General features: G+C 46.6%; 1 protein-coding gene and 1 long non-coding RNA gene across 4 annotated transcripts in view; one reads left to right on the top strand and one right to left on the bottom strand.

Annotated features, from left to right (window-relative positions):
• Nucleotides 1-92: 92 nt before the first annotated feature.
• On the top strand, nucleotides 93-10444 carry LOC119044065 (uncharacterized). Of its 2 annotated transcripts, none has more exons than XR_008390504.1 (5): nucleotides 93-419; nucleotides 1687-1811; nucleotides 2773-6629; nucleotides 8468-8940; nucleotides 9989-10444. It is a non-coding gene; the product is annotated as an uncharacterized LOC119044065 (long non-coding RNA). The 2 variants fall into 2 exon arrangements; XR_008390503.1 differs by having other exon boundaries at nucleotides 9304-10444.
• The window catches only part of CLMP (CXADR like membrane protein), a 103216-nt gene continuing 85378 nt past the window's right edge, over nucleotides 2544-20381 (bottom strand). For both annotated transcript variants that reach the window (XM_053659426.1, XM_037138298.2), the window contains exons 4-8: nucleotides 9245-9446; nucleotides 7614-7781; nucleotides 7052-7174; nucleotides 6388-6529; nucleotides 2544-5532 (exon numbers count right to left, since the gene is read on the bottom strand). In XM_053659426.1, the coding sequence (XP_053515401.1) occupies nucleotides 5232-5532; nucleotides 6388-6529; nucleotides 7052-7174; nucleotides 7614-7781; nucleotides 9245-9446 (936 nt within the window). In that variant the 3' untranslated portion in view covers nucleotides 2544-5231. The remainder of the gene's footprint in view (nucleotides 5533-6387; nucleotides 6530-7051; nucleotides 7175-7613; nucleotides 7782-9244; nucleotides 9447-20381) is intronic.

The raw sequence follows: 20381 nt of genomic DNA, 5'->3' as shown, positions 1-20381 counted from the left end.
AAGCCCCAATGACGACCCCGGCTCTGTCCAAGGGCCTTGCCCCGCCCCGCCCCACCCCACCCCGCGATGACGCACTCTCCGCAGCGTTCTGGAACTTTCATTCTCGCCCCCGCTCTCCGCACTGCCCGGGGCGGGCGGGGCCGAAGGAGCCCGCGCGCGGGAGTCCTCAGTCACCCCCAGCGGGGGCAGGGCGCGTCCGCCTCTGCGCCTGCGCCCCTCGAGAGCTAGGACCTGGGGCGGGAGGAGGAGGAGAAGGAGGAAGGCGGGCGAACTTGGAAGCGAGCAATGATGGCCGCACGGTCTACGATCTGGGTCGAGGCGGTACCGGGGAAGGGAGGGCCCACGGCTGGAAGGCAGGGCCCCGGATCGGCCTCGGGGAGAGAAGACGGAAGTGGAGCTAGGACAAAATGGCCGCGAAGGTTGTCGTGCCCCTCCCCCACTCGGGTCCTCATTCTGCTGCCCACGACCCCGCCTGGCATTGCCAAGGGTCCGCCAGACCCTGCCAGTTTCCGCAGACCCAGGTTCCGAGATGGCGTGCCTTCGGACTAGGGCTGGCACCAAGGGCCCGGAGGCAGGTTCCGACCCCTGAGCTCTGTTAGGGTAACTTACCCGGACGCACCCAGAGCTGGGGTTTGGGGGGGTCGTCTGAGCGTTTGTGCAGGATGGGACAGGTTAGCCAGGCAGGCCCCCAGAACCCTCACCTCACTGTGGCAGCTAGGAGCCGACAGTTCCCGTTGCAGAGATTTGAGGGGCTTGACTCTAATCAGCACGGCCCCCCGTCCAACCCCAGGGCCGGATACTGTGATCCTGTGTCCCTGCTCTCGGCGATCCCAGACCCCGCCGCTGCCCATCTGCCGCCGAGGACAAGCTGGGCTTCTGGGCTCAGCTCCTCCTCCTGGTTATTAGGAAAAGGAAAAGTAACGAGCTTTTTCCCCTGTAGGCGAGCCAGGCTTTAGAAACCTGGGTTCCTGGAGTCCCGTGTCTTTGAGTTAGACTTGCAGCCTCTTATTAAGTGAGGTAGTGTTTTTCCTGCTACGACTTTTATGAAAGACTAAGGGAGATACTATGCAGAGACGCTGTGAAAACACTACTACTGATCGAGTGCACCAAACAATAGTATTTAAATTTCGGCCTTGTCACGCTAAGAGCCTTTGTCAGTGCCCTGAGCGCTTTCCAATGTGTTCTTTCAGACGGGCAGGGCACCTTGTCCTGGTCAAAGCCGGTAAGGGAGGCCTAGACACAGATTCAAACATTTTTTTTCTATATTTGCCTTTTTGAGGGAATATTCCATGCAGGCAGGTACTTCTCCCCACCTGTCAAGAAGCTACATTTATATGATGCTGTGACAAGGTGTTGCTTTCCTTTGTTATCTCATTTATTCATTGAAACAATATTCTGAGATATATTCCTCATCTCCGTGTTGCAAAAATGAGGCTCAGCAATGTCATTGTGGGAAATAACTGGCTGAGCTACAGTCAAACCTAGCTCCCTTTATTCCAGATTCTTCGCTCTTTTTTATTCATTCCACAGTAGTGCAGTTTCCTGTCCAGAAACACTAAGTCCAACTCCAGAAAGGAAGCTGTGTGCCGTGACACACTGCTTTCAATTTTGTTTGGTACCTGCAATCTTCCTTTTCCCACACAGTTTATTAAATCCCGTCTCTGAACTGCACCCTATGTTTTGCAGCTTTTGTGATCTCTGAACTACCTAGAACGTCTTAACCATCGAGCCAGTGGAAAAATAGAACTGGGGCCCAAATCCCCTGGTTTGGGGTGTTCCACCAAACGGCAGTGGTTACAGAAAGCAGAACGGTAACCTCTGTTTCTGATCACTCTCAAAATGCGTTCTAGGACTGGGACTGTGTTCTTACGAAATAGGATGACTCTGAATTTATACATTTAGAGTTCGGGATGTGACAACTATCCTGTCTGCGCTCTGCAGGTGCACAGGGTCTCAAATATGGATAGTATCTACAGTTAGATTTGGGTGGCAGCAGAGGGGTTGGGGGCCTAGGACTTCTTACTGGGGAGGAGGGTTGTGACAAGCGCTGCTGCAGTCTCTCACGTGCCAAGCACCTCATTTAATTCCCTGAAGTTTTTTTGAGATTTATTTGAATCCCTAGTGTTTACCTGACTTTTCTGTTAGTATTTTACCTTAGCATAAAATACTTGCTTAGTAAATATTGTTATTTTGATAAAGTCCTTAAGGGCAGGAACCCCAGCATGAATTCTCATCACTTAGAGATACCAAGTACTACTTAGCATCTTGCTCGTGAGTACGTACTTGGTATATTTGTGACCGAAATCAAGTAATAGGTCACATTCAGTCTGAGTTCTTCAGCTGGCAGAAAGCTAATGAACAAATTTCCAGTGTAGGTTACATGAGCTTCAACCTCTCCTACAGTATCACCCTTATTTATTTTTTAATTGCTGATACAAACTCATTTGTAATAAATATTTGGTTTTCGTGATCAAAGTCCCAATTACAAGGCAACTTAGAAGACTGAAATATAAACTATAACAAGAATGAAGCAAAAGGAAGTCTCTGCAACAGCAGTTCTAAACTTGGTTTTATACAGTGCAACAACAAAGGCATCGACTTCGTTAAATTACAATTTTAAATTTTATTTATATATTTTATTGAAATCGTTACTCTCGAAACATTCACATCATTTTGTTTATATCTTCCTCCTACAAACATTTTTTTCTTCTGTCATTTGGTTATTTTATCCTTTGTTTATTTGTTTCATAATCAACTTTATTTGACTTGCAGAGTTAATGGAATGTGGTTTGAAACCAGCAGCAGCTCAGACTTTATCTCAAGCCCAAATCCTGTCATGTCTGAACCCAAAACTGACTCAAGGAGAAGTGCACTGTCATTGCTAAGACTCCAGCATCTTATCTCTCGGGATCTTCAGGCCCTAGAATTTCTCAGATGGTAGGTAGTTATCAGTTTTGTGACTTCTTTGTTGATTTGTATTGGAATAGATTTCCAAAATAAATACTTTGGCTATTAATTTATTTGTTATTTTAGTCTTCTGACAACCACATGTTCAAACTACCTAAATACTGTTTTTATGCAAAGTGGGCTGATCCCTGCTTTCAAAGGCATGAGCGGGGAAACCTTAGGTTCAAAGGTAGAAAGTAATGCTCACAGTAAAATAGGTAGTGGTGGTAGAGCTGCAGCCTCCATAGTGACCTGTGTGGCTCAGGTACTCTGGCAATGAGAATTCTTAGTATTATGTAGCAGAAGTAGTGATACGTTGCTGGATACCACCACCAGAAGAAGAAAAAGTAAAGGGATTTTATTTCTTACAATGAGGCAGCATTAGTATGAGAAACATTCCAAATATGCTATCCCTCTTAAACTAACACCAGACATTTTTTACACTACTTGCCAACTTTTTTTAGAGTAAGACAAAACGCAGATGAAAACTTTCTCCCAAGGATAAACCCCTGTTTCTTACAGGGCTTTAGAAGGAAATGCATTTGCTTCGTATGAGGACACTGTGGTGAGAATTAAATGGAGAAATGGAAAACCAGAGAAATGGAGCACAACCCCAGACCGGCCTCTGCCCTGCCAGCATCTGATTCCCATTTGAGAAGCACTGCCTCTTCTTTTCTAGAGCTTGCTGCCCTTTTAATAATAAATCTCTTGCTCTACCAACGACTGGCTCCTTGAAGGGCTATTTCAGGTTTTGAATTCTTGTCATTAGGATGAGTTTGAGTGGCAGAGTAGTCAAAACTATTAAAAGGGCAAGTTATTGTATTGGTGGGTGCTGTTAGTTTTTGTTGTTTTTTACATTTTCTAGACATCTTTCTTTTTCCCATGAAGCAGCTTTTCTGAGAGCTACCCTGATGAATCATTTCTGCTAATGCTTTCCAAGATACTGACAATTAAAATGTTAATGGACACTTGCACAAACCTGTTCTGCCATTCACTGATTATGCTGTCTCTTCTCGAAGTGTTAATTCCATCTCCTTCTACCCCAGAGCTGCACTTCCTTAGAGGCTAAGCTGGTAAAATGTGGAATTTCCGTCTGTCTCAACTTCTGAGGCAGGAGTGATTTTGACATGGGGGGCAGTTAGGAAATGTTGGCAATCCCTGATCTTCCTGATAGTGGAAGGCCTAGAATCATCAGGAGTCCCGGGTTCACATCCTTTTTCTAAAACGAAAGAAAGTCGCAAGTTTGGTGCAGTTCTAAATTTCCTTATACCATACTGTGACACATTAAGAAAATTAGTTTAATCTCCCTATCTAGTCTAGAAGTCTTGAAATTCTGGTTTTATATGTTCTCAGAAAAACTATAATGGTATGTTGGGTCTTTAAAAGATGTTTAAAAGCATCTTTAAAAGATGTTACACGGAAAGACTTCTTTATAGGGACATTGTTAAATGGCATATAGTAAATGTTTTGTTCCTCCAGAGATACCCAGCAGGGGAGTCCTCAGAAATGTCTCATTTGAGGGGAACCCACAGCTGTTCCAGGGTACATTGCTGACATTTGTCAGTGACCCTCTGAACATCATTAGGATGAGACGTTTTTCACAGTCCTGTCACACATTTTGGACTCTTTGTGGTTCTTTTGTAGTTCAGTATAAGTAGGGGGAAATTAGTGGTGGATGGAGTGGGAGGAACTCAACTATCGTCTTTTGTGTCCTATCATTTCATTTCCCCTTGAAATCTGTATTTTAACCTAGTGGTAAATGAAGTCAGGATGAAACAGAAGACACAGTTCCTTTTTTCTCAGGACACAGTGCTGAGAGGTGTTAACGTAAGGCTGTGGGTTCCGCTCGACTCTGGATGATCAATAACCCGCTTGCAGAAAGGCATAGGAGATCTATGAACAATACCTCGTTGCTTCTTGACAATCACGAATTGAAGTGTTGGTAGGAAACATCTCAGGTGAGAGGTTCTTTGTGGGTTCACTTCCTCTTTCCTCCGACTTTCTCACTCCAGGCCCTGCCCACAGATAGACAGGTTCAAACCCCTGCTTCCCCCACTCTTGGCTGAAGGCAGAAGGAGATGCCGTTTTGGAGGCGTGGGCTCACACCTGGTTCAGTGTGCTCTAAGGAGAGTGTTCATTTGAATCGGCCTGGTGCAAGGCTCCCTGCTACTAGGTGACCTCTCATATGATTGGGGGTGGTGTGGCTGGTGGCTGGGCTGTGATGGCTAGAAAACTCCTAAGATGCTGACCCCAAGGACAGCCTGGGAGTCCAAGTGCACCGTAATTCAGACAGTTTGGAAGGGCCGGCTCTGGCTGGGGCCCGGGCTGGGTGTGGCTTCTGCCTCGGTCGGGGCTGCGGGGCGCAGGTCCTCTGGCGCCGCACCTCTGGCCCCTGGCCCCGCTCGGCCGTTCGCGCGGGGCACCGGCGGCGGCCGTGGCGCCGCCTCTGTGGACAGTGTCCGCTGGCTGCGGGAGGCGCTGTTGGCAGTGGAGCGGGTGGAGGCAGAGCCGGAGCGCGAGCTCCGGGAGCCTGAGGACGAGGAGCTGGGTTTCACCAGGCGGGCTTTGGGCGCCTCAGCGTCTTCTCTGAGGAGGAGAAACAGCGAGTGTAAAATGTAATGCAGGAGATTGTGCACATGTCCACTATGTACGCTTCCTTCTGAGGTTCCCCAATGAACATAGGCAGTAATTTAGGGACCTAGTGACTGCCCCAGTTCCTGGGACCTAATGTTTGGCTCGGGCAAAGGGACCCTTGGTCAGCCCAGGGGTCTCAACGGCATGTGCCTAGTGGGGTTTGTGAGTGGACCCTTCCGTGGCCCACAGGTTATGCCCGATGCCCCTTGAGTGAATCGGAAGTAATGTAATTTCTCTTCTCCCCGAACATCTAATATTTCCTAAAAGGAAACACACATTCTCTTATATAAACACATTATAATGATCAAAATCAGGAAATTAACCACTGATACAGCACGATTAGCTAGCTAATCGACCAACCTTATTCAGGATTCACTAATTGTCCTAGTAACATCTTTCACAGAAATGAAAATCCCAGATCAGGCATGACACTCCATTGTCAGGCCCCCTCAGTCTCCCTCAGCACTTCCTCAACCTTTCCTTGTGTCTTGCGACCTCAGCGTCGTTTCTGAGCAAAGGCCAGTGTTTATGTCTCTCCCAGGCTGGCTCTGACGCTTCCAGGGTCAGAGTCAGGCATGCATTTGGGTCAGGACACCAAGGGAGTGATCTCTTCCGTCTGTGTCGAGGATGGACGGTTTCTCAATAAAGCCAAGGTCAGCCAGACCTTTTGTCCTAGGCTGGAGTTCCTGACCTACCAGATTAGATTTTTGGTTAAGAGAACATGGGGCATTTGTGTTGGCTGGTCACTGTGGGGCTGGCCCTGGAAGGGCAGCCGACTGGCAGAAGAGCTTGTGCGGTGAGGCTTACCGGATCTCATTAGGTCTCTCTTCCTCCTCATACCGCTCTTTGTCTTTCTTTCGGATCAGCAGCCACACCAAGAGGAAAATCAGCAGCGCACCGGCCACCATGCCCGTCACGGCTCCTGCAATCATGCCTATGCTTTGTGCATCTGTTTTCTCAGAAGCAAAGGCAGAAACAGAGGGGAACGTAAGCCAGGAAGTACGCGGACCTGAAAACCACAAGCCTGGACAGGACGAGGTCTTGTCCAGGTCTTTACATCTCTCTTCCGGAGTTCCCCATTTACCCCCACTGGGTGCAGGACCATCCCGCTTGATGGTGAAGGGTATAGAATATGCCACCCAAAATAGGCGTCTGTGACTTTAAGATTATTTTAAGATGAATATTTTTGAGAAAGTGCAGACACAGGAAAAGCTCTGAAAATAGAAGTACCCCTCGCTTTGTGAAGGAAATCTCCATTTGGGTCCCTCCTAGATACAATAAATTTCACACATAATTGTAAATAGGGAGTTAACGATAACTGTTGACTCTTCCCTGCAACTCCTGAATTTATTGAGAACCATGCTGCTCTGGAAATACAGACTTTTACTTGACCTTACTCTTATTTGTGATTTAATGTGTTTTACGCTGAACCACAACGCAGAGGGAGAAAACATGCCCTTTGGGTACTTACACTGCACAGTGACTCGCACCACACAGCTCTCCTTCCCAGCCTCGTTGCCTGCTGTGCACTGGTAGAGTCCGGAGGAGGCCATGGTGAGGTTCTGCAGCAGCACGCGCCCTGGGTTGCTGCTGTCTGTGCAGGCAGAGAGAACGCCGTACTGCCCTTAGTGACGGGCTCTGTGCGTATTGCTTATTTTACTACAGCCGTGACCTAAGATTCTCTAACGCAGTTTGATGACATAGAAGACAGAGTAGACCCCATTTGGGGACAGGGAAGAAAGGTGAACGTGCTTTTAAATTATCAAGAATCCTCTAAAGTCACAAAAGGCTGTGAACATTTAAGAGATACTAACCAAGATAATCAGATTTATATGGTACATTTCTTTCTACCACATTTACAATTCATCTGAGGAGAGAAAAGACAGTCCCAGTTTATGGATGAAAAAAGGAAGTTCAAAGAGGTTCAGTAGTGTACTCAGGGTCAGAGGATGAATTGCTGTCAAAACCAGATTTAGAATTCATGGATCAAGTCTGTCCTGTCGTCCCAATAGACCGGCAGAAAGATGACTCACCAATCCTAGATTTGGGAGGCAGGTACTCATCCTCTCCCTCCTTCTCGGGGATTCGCTGCCAGTTGTAGACGATGGGCTTGGTGCCCGAGGATGACTCACACTGCAAAGTCAGGTCGCCGCCTTCTGTCAGTTCTCCCTCCAGCTCACACTTGGGCTTTGACGGTCTCACTGGCAAGGAAAGAACGTTCGGAATCAAAGATCTCCAAACAGTAGATTCCGTGGGAGAGTGATGTCCTGTTGATAGCCTTCCCCTGTTAACCTAGCCCTGTGTTACGTCGCCCCCAGAAATACGCCCACCTCTGTCCCTTGTACACACACACACACACACACCCAATTCCAGCTGCCTTCAGTGATGCTGCTGTAGTTTTCAACGGCCGCTCAGAAACTACATGATCACCGCTCAAAGAAGCAACACATTTTAATGGGGAATTTCAGGAAAGTTAAGTGTGGTTTTACTAATACTGACACAAGGACAGAAATTCATAAATTTGGAGGATATTAAGTAGAACTTAGTAGCTCCTGCTATTACAAAAAAATGGATTTGAATCACATCTGTGAGAGATTTAGGTTAAACATAAGGAGATTATTCAAATATTAGAGGATACTCAATGTTTTTATTTTATTTTTTCATTGATCTGAGAGAGAAACATCGATTCATTATTTTACTTGGTTATGCATTCACTGGTTGCTTCTTGTATGTGCCTGGACTGGGGATCGAACCTACAACCTGGGTGTATCAAGACAATGCTCTAACCAACTGAGCTACCCGGCCAGAGGGATATTTAATTTTTTTAAATGGGTTACCGTGGAAAATTGTGATTATTTTTTCTTCTTTCATTATGGTTAAAATACAGAAACACACTTCTTCCCAGGAAACTAGAGTAGGTGACTCTGAATAGAATCCAAATACCGAGCAAGAACTTTTGTAGCACCGTGATGCATTTGACTGTCCCTTGCACAGACTTTATTAATAAGATGTAGGCATTTGTCACTCTTGGGTTCCAAACTATTTTGCGGCAGAATGGCTAAATGCCCTAAGAAGTCGGGACCATCGGTAAATACAGCACCCATTATGGCACCTCCCTCAGGAAAATGGTGAAGAAAATTGAGATCAACCAGCACACAAAGTACACTTGCTCCTTTTGTGGCAAGACCAAGAGGCGAGCTGTGGGGATCTGGCACTGTGGTTCCTGCATGAAAACAGTGGCTGGTGTGCCTGGACCTACACCACCACTTCTGCTGTCACGGTCAAGCCTGCCATCAGAAGACTGAAGGAGCCCTGGCTGGTGTGGATCAGTGGATTGAGTGCCAGCCTGGGAACCAAAAGGTCAGTGGTTCGATTCCCAGTCAGGGCACATGCCTGGGTTGTAGGGCCATGTCTCCAGTTGGGGGCATGCAAGAAGTAGCTGATGAGCGCATCTCTCGCACATCAGTGTTTCTCTCCCTCTCTTTCTCCCTCTACCTCCCTCTCTCTAAAAATACATAAATAAAATGTTCTTTTAAAAAGGAGACTGAGGGATTTGAAAGACCAGTAGAAGCTCCACAATTTGAAACATTGCTAGCCTATAATAAATGGGTTAACTTATGTAAACGAAAAAGAGCTAGGCATTTACCTTGGCACTCTATCTTACCTAAGACTTTTAAGTTGACATGGCTCCACACATAGCGCCCTGAATTCTTCACCTTGCAGGTGTACCGGCCCTCGTCACTGGGCTTCAGAGGCTGAATCTGCAAGGAAGCGTCTCCTGCCAGGAAATTGGAAGCAAAGGCCACTCGTCCCTTCTGTTCCTCAGTCAAGTTATTGTAGACATGCTGGCTGGAGTACGTGATTACCTGTGGGACAGACCAGGGCAGGGTCAAGCAGTGTGGTCTCGCCTTGCTCTCCAGCTGTCGTCAAGGCAAGGAATGGGACTACTGCCAATGGAACACAGCAGTCGAGCCTGGGCTGATGCTAAGGATCCAAGAGACCTGTTCTAAATAAAGTTAAAGATACAATGTTTGTCTAGGCCCTGCTTTTCATTTTAGGAATAGCAACACCTCATATTTGTGTACCATCTTAATATAAAATAATAATTCCATTAAATGTGCAGGACCATCCCAGTTTAGAGCTAAGGGGTTTTAAATGTGAGTTACATCATTGCAGCTACCTGGAGGAAATGCACAGGAATGGTATTAAGAGTCGACTCTGAGGAGACCGGATAGAATAGAGGGTAAGGGTGTGGAGGAAGACTTATCTTCCCCTTTTTAACTTTTGCACATTCCACCAATGTCATGTGATTTCTCCAAAGAACAAGTTCAGTCCCGGTGCTAGTGCTTTTACATCTCGTTTATCTCTCCCACAATTTTCTCATGTAATCCCTGTGCCCATTTCATAGGCAGCAGAACCTGATCTGAGCATGTCCATTTGAAGCCGTCTAGTTCATTGCTCTGGTAAGTTACCTCTGCCCCTTCCTTTTCCTACCTGTGTTTATTTTAGTACTCATTAACTGCTCTTCAGAAAGTTTAGAAATGAAGGAGAAAAATTAAACCAAAAAAAAAAATCAACTTCTTTTGTCCTATACAAGTTTAGAATCCAGCTGAAGGGATCAGAAAGCTCAGGAGGAGAAGTTAATGGTTAAAACATGGGTCTGTATTGAATGTCAACTGTAATTGACAAAAACAATTCAGCGGGGCGAGTGGTGATGGAGGGAGACCTGACTTGGGGTGGTGAACACACAACACAGTGCACAGATGATGTGTTTTAGAAAATCCTACCCCTGAAACCTATATCATTATTTTAACCAATGTCACCCCAATAAAGTCAATAAAAATTTTTAAAAGTTCAGGTCTAATACTGAGGGCTTTATTGTTTGGCTTTCCTTTTCTGGGGAAAATTGTTTCCTTTCCTTCCATAAAGTACACATGAGCTTCATGTCTTCATTTTCTCAGGTAGGGAAACCAAAGTTTAGATTTCCCCAACAGAAAAAAAAAACTTGAGTTTTATTGAATTTTCTTGTGTCTGCATCACAACCCTGACTTCTTGAACCCTTACTGATCTTGTCCACCAAGATTTCAAGCTTCTTAATTTCAGTTTCCTCCTCTCTGCCCTATAGCAGTCACAGTCTTAAACTCTTTGAATTTAAATGTCAGCAGACATTTATGGAATGAATACTTCCTTCCCATCACGTCAAGAGGCTACTCAGATGAGTAAAACCCCCTTCTTGTCATCAAGTCATTTATAATCTAATGGGATTAACAAAGAGAGAAGACAAACGTAGAAAAAGTAATGATTAGCCCTGGCTGGTGTGGCTCAGTGGATTGAGAGCTGGCCTGTGAACCAAAAGGTCACTGGTTCAATTCCCAGTCAGGGCACATGCCTGGGTTGCAGGCCAGGTCTACAGCTAGGGACGTGCAAGAGGCAAGCGCACATTGATGTTTCTCTTCTTCTCTTTCTCTCTCGCTTCCCCTCTCTCTAAAAATAAATAAAATCTTTAAAAAGAAACAAGTAATGATTAACTTGAAATTGTGTCAAAGAGAATGTCCCAGAAAAGTTGCTGGCATTTGAGTTAGGCTTTGAAAGATGAGTAGACTCAGAGGCAGGGAGAAGGGAGACGGAGGGAGGGTGCCGGATGCCCAGAAGAGCAGTAGCTGAAGGCATGCAAGTGTGTGGGGCTGCTGAGCACATTTCTGGCTGCAGCTGTTTTACTTACTTGTATTTAATTTTATTTAAAAAATATTTTTCTTCTTCTTTTTTGCTGCAGCTGCTGTAAGTTGTTTCACTTCTACTTAAGCCCTTAATGCCATCCTCAATCATGTGATGCTCTGCAACTCATTAAACGCTTTCAGAAAAGATTGGAAGCCATCCAATGAAGTGGCCATTCATTCTTTCTCCATTATGTAATGTTCTTCCACCTCCTGTATTTCGCCCTCACTACCTCTCTGAGAAAAGTGTCTTCTCCTTTCGCTGCATATTCTGTTTCTTCAGCTAACATTTATTGAGCCCACAGGCCTGTGATGCTGGAATAAGACAGTTCCTACTCTGAGGAACCCAGTCTTGTGAAGAAAAAAATAATAATACTAAGGGAGAGGCAGTTAAAAGAAAATTAAGGTAAACACTGTAATGATCATATGCTTCGAAGTTTTTCAGTATGCAGCTTTGCCCCCTCATTTCAGCTGATACTATTGTGATAATTACCATATCCTTGTCTTTGGTTCGGACATATTTCTGAGCTCCTGTTTCATATTTCCAACTGCCTGGCAGCTGTGTATGTCTGTCCTCTTGGATCACCCACATAGTAACGTAAGTTGGCGCCAAGTTCCTTTAAAATAAAACTCACGTTAGCTCTTTTCTAGCTCAGAAACCTCCCAGCACCTCCAGCACCTCTGAGTGGCGATTGGCCTCGGACCGGAGGCCTCAACGCTCTGTGTAATCCACTCAAGTGCCAGGGCACAACCAGAGTGTGCGGTTTTCCTTCTTTATATCTGAGTTGTGCTTTCTCTACTCACATGCTTTTGCTCACTACATTTTCTATGTAGAAACTCCCTTTTCTCCCCTTGTTCACATGAAGATTCCCTCTTCGTTCTTTCATCCCAAAATCAATATTAATTCCTATGAAATCTTCCTGGATACAAACTCGAGTGGTCTTTTTTTTTCTTAGCTCTCATCCACGGCATTTCTTTGCACCATTTTTATGTGCGGAGAAATTGTGAAAGACTTTGGACAAATCAGTTGCTGCGTCCTCTTTCTCTAATGCTGGACGTGTCCTGGAGCTCCTCCCAGGCCTTCTGATGTTGTCTGTTGCCCTTGACTGTATGGCTAGGCTGTTCTGCAACATTGCAGTCCTTTAGTCAATAAACATGTATTAAATTTTAAACATATTCTGTACTTGGCACTACGCTAGAGATCATAACAATACAAAGAAATGGGATTTACAAGTAAGTGTTGTTCGAGACCAGGACCTGCCACCCCCAAAAATGCCACTTTGCATATGCATAAGAATTAATTTCATCTGAAGACATTTGAGCCCTGACTGGTGTGGTTTGGTGGGTTGGGTGTTGTCCAGCAAACTGAAAGTTCGCTGGTTCAATTCCCGGTCAGGGCACATGCTTGAGTTGAGGACCAAGTCCCCTATTGGGGGCATGTGAGAGGCAAGTAATAGGTTGATGTTTCCCCACCCCCCACTTTCCCTCTCTCACTCAAAAAAAAAAAAAGACATTTGAGCTTCTCAAATCACTTACCTGCCTGAAGTAACAGCCTCACAAAAGAATTTAAGTGCCCTAAATGCCCTCCCCCAGAGCAACTCTAATCCTCTCTTCTGGGAGACCAGAAATCTGGCACCACACCCCGACGGTCTTGTGGAACACCAGCCTGTCTCCCCTCTATCCTCCTAAGGGCCCATTTATTTTTCCAGAAAGCCATTTGCATTTCCCGAAGTTCCTTTTCTCACCCTCCCCTTTCCCCCACTAAGTTAGATGTATGAGCCCAAATTCTCACCACCTCTTTGAGTCACTCATCTCCAGGGACTCCCAAGTGTTACAAATATGACACACAGGTTAATAAACTTCTCTGTCTTGTTAATCTAATTGGCAGCGCCCCATCCTAAGAAACTGAGAAGTTTGGGGGGGGGGGAGAAAAAAGACTGTTTTCCTCCCTTATAGTCTTAAAGGATAACTTATTTTTAAGGTAAACTCACAACATAGAAGAACATGAATATGTATCAAGGATTTTCTTTAACTCATTAATGGTGTCACAACAGGTTCAAATGAGATTGGACTAAAGGAGATTCCTATTGGCCTCTGGACAAAATTCATTGGCATCTCCGTGATCCAGAACAATTTGCTCCCCCATGGACGGGAAACATGGCATTGCCCTCAGCATTCCACAAGTTAATTTCAACTTCTGTGGAAATTCATACGTGAGGAAAATTACACCCCAACTCATTTCCAGAAACCCCGGACTCTAAGTGTGAAGATCACGTTCTGGGCGGCTGTCTGCGGTGTCCCTGGGGAGGGAGGCCCGCTTTCAGGCCGGGGTGGCTGGGGACTGAGATCTGGTGAAGGCCGCCCCCCTTGCCCCACCCCCCGCTGCCCCCTCTCTCAGCACGTGGTTCTCCTGTTAGAGCCTGTGGGGCTCCGGGCCCAGCGCTGCCTGGGATGGGGCCTCTTCTCTAGGACAGAATCCTCAGGCTGCTCTCAAATGCTAAAGTGAACTTTTCAAAGACATCTTTCAGCAAATTGGTAAGCACAACTACTTAGAGAAGAAAGAAAGACAAAGGCCCTGACCAGTGTGGATCAGTGAGTTGGGTGTAGTCCTAGGAAGCAAAAGGTCGCCAGTTCAATTCGCTTCAGGGCACATGCCTGGGATTCGCATCTGAGCGCCTGTGAGAGGCAACTGATGGGTGTCTCTTTCTCACACTGATATTTCTCTCCTCTTTCTCCCTCCTTTTCCCTCTCTCTAGAAATACATGAAATCTTAAGTGAACAAAACAAATGAGCAAAACAGAACCAGAGGCATGGAAACAAGGAACAGACGGACAGTGCCCAGAGGGAAGGGGGGACGGGGAGAAGGGGGGAACGAAAGGGAAGGGCCTGGCTGAAGGACAAGCATAAAGACCCACGGACGTGGACAACGGGGTGGGGGATGACTGGGACCCGGGGTGGGGGCGGGCAGGCGAAGTGGTGGGGGACGGGGACTGGGACGACTGTAATAGGACAATAAAATATTTTTAAAAACAGAGGCAGGGCTGGAACATATTCTAGTGACAGAAAACAGACACAAATACACGCGGGACGTTTCACAGTATGAAACACTGAAAATAATGAAGCCAGGAAGGGGTATTGTGGGCCGGGGGGACAGACCGTAATTCTTTAAAGAAGTTTTTATTTATTTTTAGAGAGAAAGGGAGGGAGGGAGAAAGAGGGAGAGAGACAGACGCCAATGTGAGAGATACCAACGGGAATCAAACCAGCCGTGGATTGAACCTGCGGCCTTTTGTTTTGTGTGCCAACACCCAACCCAGCTGCCCTGGCCGGGGCCAGATTATAGTTTAAATAAGGTGGTTAAAGGAGACCTCCTCAGAGGGTGATGTGGGGGCAAACACTTGAAGGAGGCGCTGAACTAGCCCGGGAGCAATCTAGGGAAAAGGGAGCCGGTGCAAAGGCCCCGGGGGGAGGGTCTTGGCTGCGGGAGACACAGCAGGGGCCAGGCCCCCAGCGTGAGCCAGGAGAGGCCTGGACAAGGTCAGGCAGCGCCTCAAGGTCCACTGTGAAGACAATGGCTTTTACTCCAAGGAAAGTGGGCCGGGTGGGGGCCCATTTCCCTGACAAAATTTTGAGCAGAGGAATATCATGATATGATTTATGTCTTGAGAATGGCTGTAGGAGGGCGAGATCAAAACTAGGAAAACAGTCAAAGGCTGTTGTAGTGAAGGTTCAGGATGGCAGCAATGGAAATGAGAACAGGTGATCAGATTCTCAATGTACTTTGAAGACAGAACCAAATGGACTTTGCAATAGACTGACCCCCTCACTTAAATGCACGTTGTGGTTATGAGAAGAAGAGGGGTGTCAAAGGCTACTCCCAGATTTTTGGCATGAAACAGAAAGGAGAGACTCGCCATTGAGGAGGAAGAAAACTGGGCAGAGGAGGTTCGGGGGGGGGCAGAGTATGTGAAGCTGGGAGGAGGGTCAGGGGTTTAATTTTGGATTTACTGCATCTGAGATACCAGTTAGGTGCCCAAAGGAAGCAGTGAGCAAGCATATGTGTATCTGTGGGTGAGGGTGGACTGGAAACTAGCATTGCTTTTGGAGGGCATTTCAAGCCACAAGACTAGATAAGACAGGTGAGGGCATGGAAACAGAGACCAAGAAAAGACCGGGGAAAGTGAGGCTATCCAGATCGAGAATATCTAAACACAAAGATGAGACCTGTGGGCAAAAAAGGGGTGTCCTATAGGAAGTAACTCCCAGGGCGATCTGAGCATAAATTCCTATCTGGGCAGGTCACGGTGGGGAGTCGCATCTCATAGCTTTGTGGTGACAGGGTTACCTTTGTCAGGCTTTCTCTGCATCCAGGTGACCACACCTTTGAAATAAACCGTATCCACCCTCAAGAAGGCACATAATCTCATTAACTGCCCTGTAATCCGATCCCAGCCTGGCTTTCTCTGGCCTTCCTAAAATCTCCCTTACGTCCCTCTTTAATTTCAAATACATCAAAAAAACCAACAACAACAAAACAAACGATTTTTCCCTGAAGCATTTATCTCAGTCTGTTGAGATCTTGATTCCAGGTATACCCTCTTTTGGGCTCAAATACATTTTTACAAAAATCCTCTGCAGGTTTGGATGTTCTTACAGGGACAGAAATACAAGACAAACCGCAGAGTCAAAGAAATGATGTCACCTTGGATCTCTTCAGCTTAACATTCCAAAGTCCAGCCTTTGTTTACATTTCCAACCTTACCTGGGGATAAGGACTCCTTCCTCCCCTTCCTCTGGCCTCAGGGGAGGGAGGAGGTCCTGGGGGGGGTGGGGGCAGGGGGAGCAGCCCTGCAGAGATCTCCCTCCCTTCCTTATCATATCAACAGAGGACCTCCTTCTAAGCCCAACCTGAAAATCTGCCCCTAGACCCAACATACACCCTAGGGAGCTGCCTCCTAAACATGATCTGCGCATGAGGAGTACTATGGGATGTACAGGAAGTGTATAATTTCAGTCTAACGTCCCGCATCAACTCCCAGTCAGACTCGCTGTCTTGAATTTCTGCATTCTTTTCAATAGCAGCTGCACGTTTTGAAGGAAGGGGCAGAGAAAAGGGAGGGGACTTAGCTGTAGAAATCTTGGGTTCGGAGCCTAGCTCTGAAATCTATTTTGGGCAAGGGCTTTCTACTTTTTAAAGTCTAAAAGGTTTAGATTATGAGTTTATTTCGAAAAGGAATTAAGGCCTCTTTCTGCTCACATGTAATAAGGAAATTTGTATTGTAACTGTTATCCTATCAACTTCACAGGGTGGTAGCAAGAACACTCCGCCCGGTGACTGTTCCGTGACCAAGCACACTGCTTGGTTCTGGAATTAGGAATGTGAATTAGACATAGAAACAAAAATTACCAACACAACGACAGTCATTCAGGGTTTTCTGTTTTTACTTAACAAACATGGATGTGGTATTTATGTTGTGCTAGGCACTGTTCTTAACACTTCCCAAATATTAACTCCTCACATTCAAGGGAATAAAAAGGCACAGGGTACAGCAATAAGTTACAGACAAGATTAAGGGGATTCAGAAGGCCATCTCTTTGTGTAACAAAGGCTCTCGGAGTGAGTGCCAGGCACACATGTTAATGTGAAACCGAGCCCCCACTGGGCGCAGGTAGATCGTGCCAGAGTGGGGTGGTCCTTCGGGCCCTCCCGCACTCACTGATTCAGGACCGAGTTTCCCAGGGAGAAGTTCTCAGAGCCAGGGAGAGGTTGCTATTCTATTTTTATCCTTTAACACGCAATGAACCTCCCGGGCCAGGCTGTGGCCAGCACCATTTCTGAGTCATTTCTTAGACCCGTTTCACTGCTAAAACTCTGACTCAGAAAAACACACCTAACATTATTTTGTAAGTATTTCCAGAAGGTTCCTATCATTCAACTTAAAGGCCCATGCTTCACCCAGAGACCCGAGGAGCTAGGATCACGGCCCTTCCCCCACAGGCTCCTTGTTTGCAGTGTTACAGGGCGCTCTCGGCCCTACATCCTCACCCTTGTGTGTGCGCTCCACGGGACCGATCCGGGTGGGCGGGTGGTGCTGGAAGGTGACCATAGAAATGGCAAACCCAAACAGTGGAATGTGGGGAATGCAAGAAATACATTGGCAAGAGGAAAAAAGTGTTCGAGTTTATCTCCTAAGACCGAAAGTGGGGGCTGATGTTGTCTGAAGATAGTATAAGTAAGCTTGGAACGCTTAATAGGAGCTCGGTTCACGCGTATTCTCTCTTTCTGACTTTTTCATATCTGTGCACCTTATACAGTAGATGAATAATCACCCATGAGGAAGTTAGTTGTGCTTCCTACAGAAAAATGAAGAGATTCTAAGTGTAGAGATCAGTAAAGACCTGGGTAACTTTTAGGAACTTCGGTTTTGTGGGCTTTGGGAGTTTGCTGACCCTTTTTGGTCAGGGGGATTTCTTTCTTGTTCGTTTAAATATTTGGACTAACATCAGAAAATACCATTGTTTTGAAAGGCACATTTGATTTTAGAAAGCCTTAGGAGGTGGGGACTCCGGCTGCTTTATTTCCTCATTTGTTTATTTTATGAGAGAAAGTTCATTCAGGGTGTCCAACCTCTTGGCTTCACTGGACAAAGAAGAGCTGTGTCGAGCCACATATTAAACACACTGCAACATGTAATCACACACAAAACTCTCCTAATGTTTTAAGTAGATTTATGATTCTGTGTTGGGCCACATTCATGGCCATAATGAGCCGCAGAATGGAGGCCCCTGATTCTTTTGCCTCTGTAACTTTTCAAGCTTCAGAGGCAAAAGAAGGGCCCTTAAAGTTTAGGAGAGAAAGGGAAAGGTCCCTCAATCAGGAATTTTCAACCATTTTCATCTCATGGCACATAAAAACTAATGACTAAAATTCTGTGGCATGCCAAAAAATACATTTTTTTTTGCTGATCTGAAAAAACACAGGTTTAATTTTGATTCATTCACACCCGAAGGCTATTGTGTTGGCTGTTGCCATGTTTTTATTGGACCATCTAAGGGAGAAGAGGTCAGTGCTGCTGACTCAATCGTCGGGCACTGCGTGTGTTAAATGTTCTGTGACGTACACCGGTGAAACCGGGCTGCTGTAGACAGAAGTACTCTGCCGTAGGAGCTTTCGCATTTTTTGAATAGACTCACATGAAGAAATACTGAGGTCCCCCACTGTAAAATGGGCCTGAGCTACATCATAGGATTTTTTGAAACGAAACAGTAAGCACCCACAATCGCTTTTATTACTCTGATTCTGCACTCAGCGTAATGCAGAAGGTAATTCTGCATTACTCAGAATAATTCTAATTCTGAGGTTTCTGCAATTGTTCAGCCCAGTTTTCCCAGAATAGTAATTGTTCCACATGCGTGTATAGTAAAGCTTCCCTGGCTGCAAGCTCCCATCCCCCTCACCTGTGTGCGCCGCAGAATAAGGCGCAGCCTCTGAAGGCGGCACCTAAAGGCGGTGTCCAGCCTGAGTCACACCTCGTCTTTGGCAGGTTCTCACATTTCTGAGGAGGCTCATCCCTAAACCCAGTGTCCCTTCATGCCCAACCATGTCCTCCGCTGTGTCTTCGTCTTGAGCCATGCTGTCTTCTCCTCTTTTATTTTTGCTTAAACAGCACCCACAAAGGCCTCGAGACCAAGCTCAAGAGTTACCATCTGTGGATGCTGGCTGTCCTGGGGACGGCCCTTCTCCCCTCTCTCCAGAATCCTATCCTCACGTTTAGTGAAGAAAGAAGAGACAACCGCATGCAAGTGTCTCACATCTCTGGAAGACGGAGATTGTGGGGCTCCAGAATGGCCGCAGCTTATGTACACCTGGGCGCCGATTGGAGCTCAGCCACGCTCCTGCAACTCCGCTCGGCGTTTCTCAGACAAACACTGAATCTCAGATGCTTGTGTGTCCCTGTTCTAGTTTTAGTTTCAGGAAATGTAGTGCTGAGACTAAGCCACTGTAATGGGAGAACGATGAACATAAATTTAATTCTTTACAACCAAACACAAAATTAAATGTATGGATTACAGCTGTTGAGGGGCTGTTTGTATTACGGCCCCTGGTGCGCCCGTTCCGGATGCATTGCTGGTGAGAGGAGGCAGGACAGTGTTAGGGTTTGTATGGAACAGATGGGTCAGCTCAGCTTTCTGGCAGTTGCTCTGCCGTCCTGGGCCCTGCACTGCAATTGTGAAACTCTGAAGGAGCTGGATGTCAGGCCCTCCTTCTGTTTTGCTTCAGGATGTTTCTAGTTGACTTAGAGAGAAAGGGGAAAGGCTGAAGGTGTGGCCAAGAGGCGGGGCAGGGGACAGGAGGTGCTGGAGCCCCTCTACCTTCATTCCTCCGACAGAAGAGTAGAGGGGAAGTGTTCTGTTGGGTGCTCCTGACCGACCCTGGGGAACGTGGCCTCTCTTTGGAAATTCGACTGTGTTGCCATCCCTGGAACCAGGGGGAGTGCTCCACAGTCCTAGTGGTCATCCTATCAAGGCTGGAATTCAACTCTGCCCGAGTCTGCTTACCTATCCCCACAGTTTCCTGCGTCTCTGAGCATCCTAGACAGAAGGGATGAAACGGTTCGGCTCAGATGAGAATGCAAAGCCAGGCCTGGGATCTGGGTCACCGGTTAGCTCACTTTCAGCTCCACATCGTGTCCAATAACCCTTCCTGTATCCTTTCTTTCTTAGTCAGCCTCACACTCATTCCCAAGTCCCTGGCAATTAAAAAGTTTTGGCACCTTTACTCACTAAATTTTCACCCCTTCCTTATGTACCATCTGCCCCTGGCTGCAGCGTCAGCCCTTACTGTTCCACCTGATGCTGTTTAACTGATACTGCTCCTACTCAGGTGTCCCCTAAACCAGTGTGCCACCACACAGTGCCAGGGCGGGCGCTGTAAAATGCAACGAGGCCCTTTCACTTGTGACATCCTTCAAGAAGTCCATGACATGGTAGGGACAGTTCTGAGCCCCCTAGTGTGGCACACGACACCTTCCACGTGCTGGCCCTACAACGTCCGCAGGCTCACCACCTGCACTTCCCCTACTCCAG

Source organism: Artibeus jamaicensis, unplaced genomic scaffold, assembly GCF_021234435.1.
Source record: "Artibeus jamaicensis isolate MK-2021 breed Jamaican fruit bat unplaced genomic scaffold, CSHL_Jam_final scaffold_660, whole genome shotgun sequence".
Taxonomy (NCBI): domain Eukaryota; kingdom Metazoa; phylum Chordata; class Mammalia; order Chiroptera; family Phyllostomidae; genus Artibeus; species Artibeus jamaicensis.
This window is presented reverse-complemented; position numbering and strand designations above follow the sequence as displayed.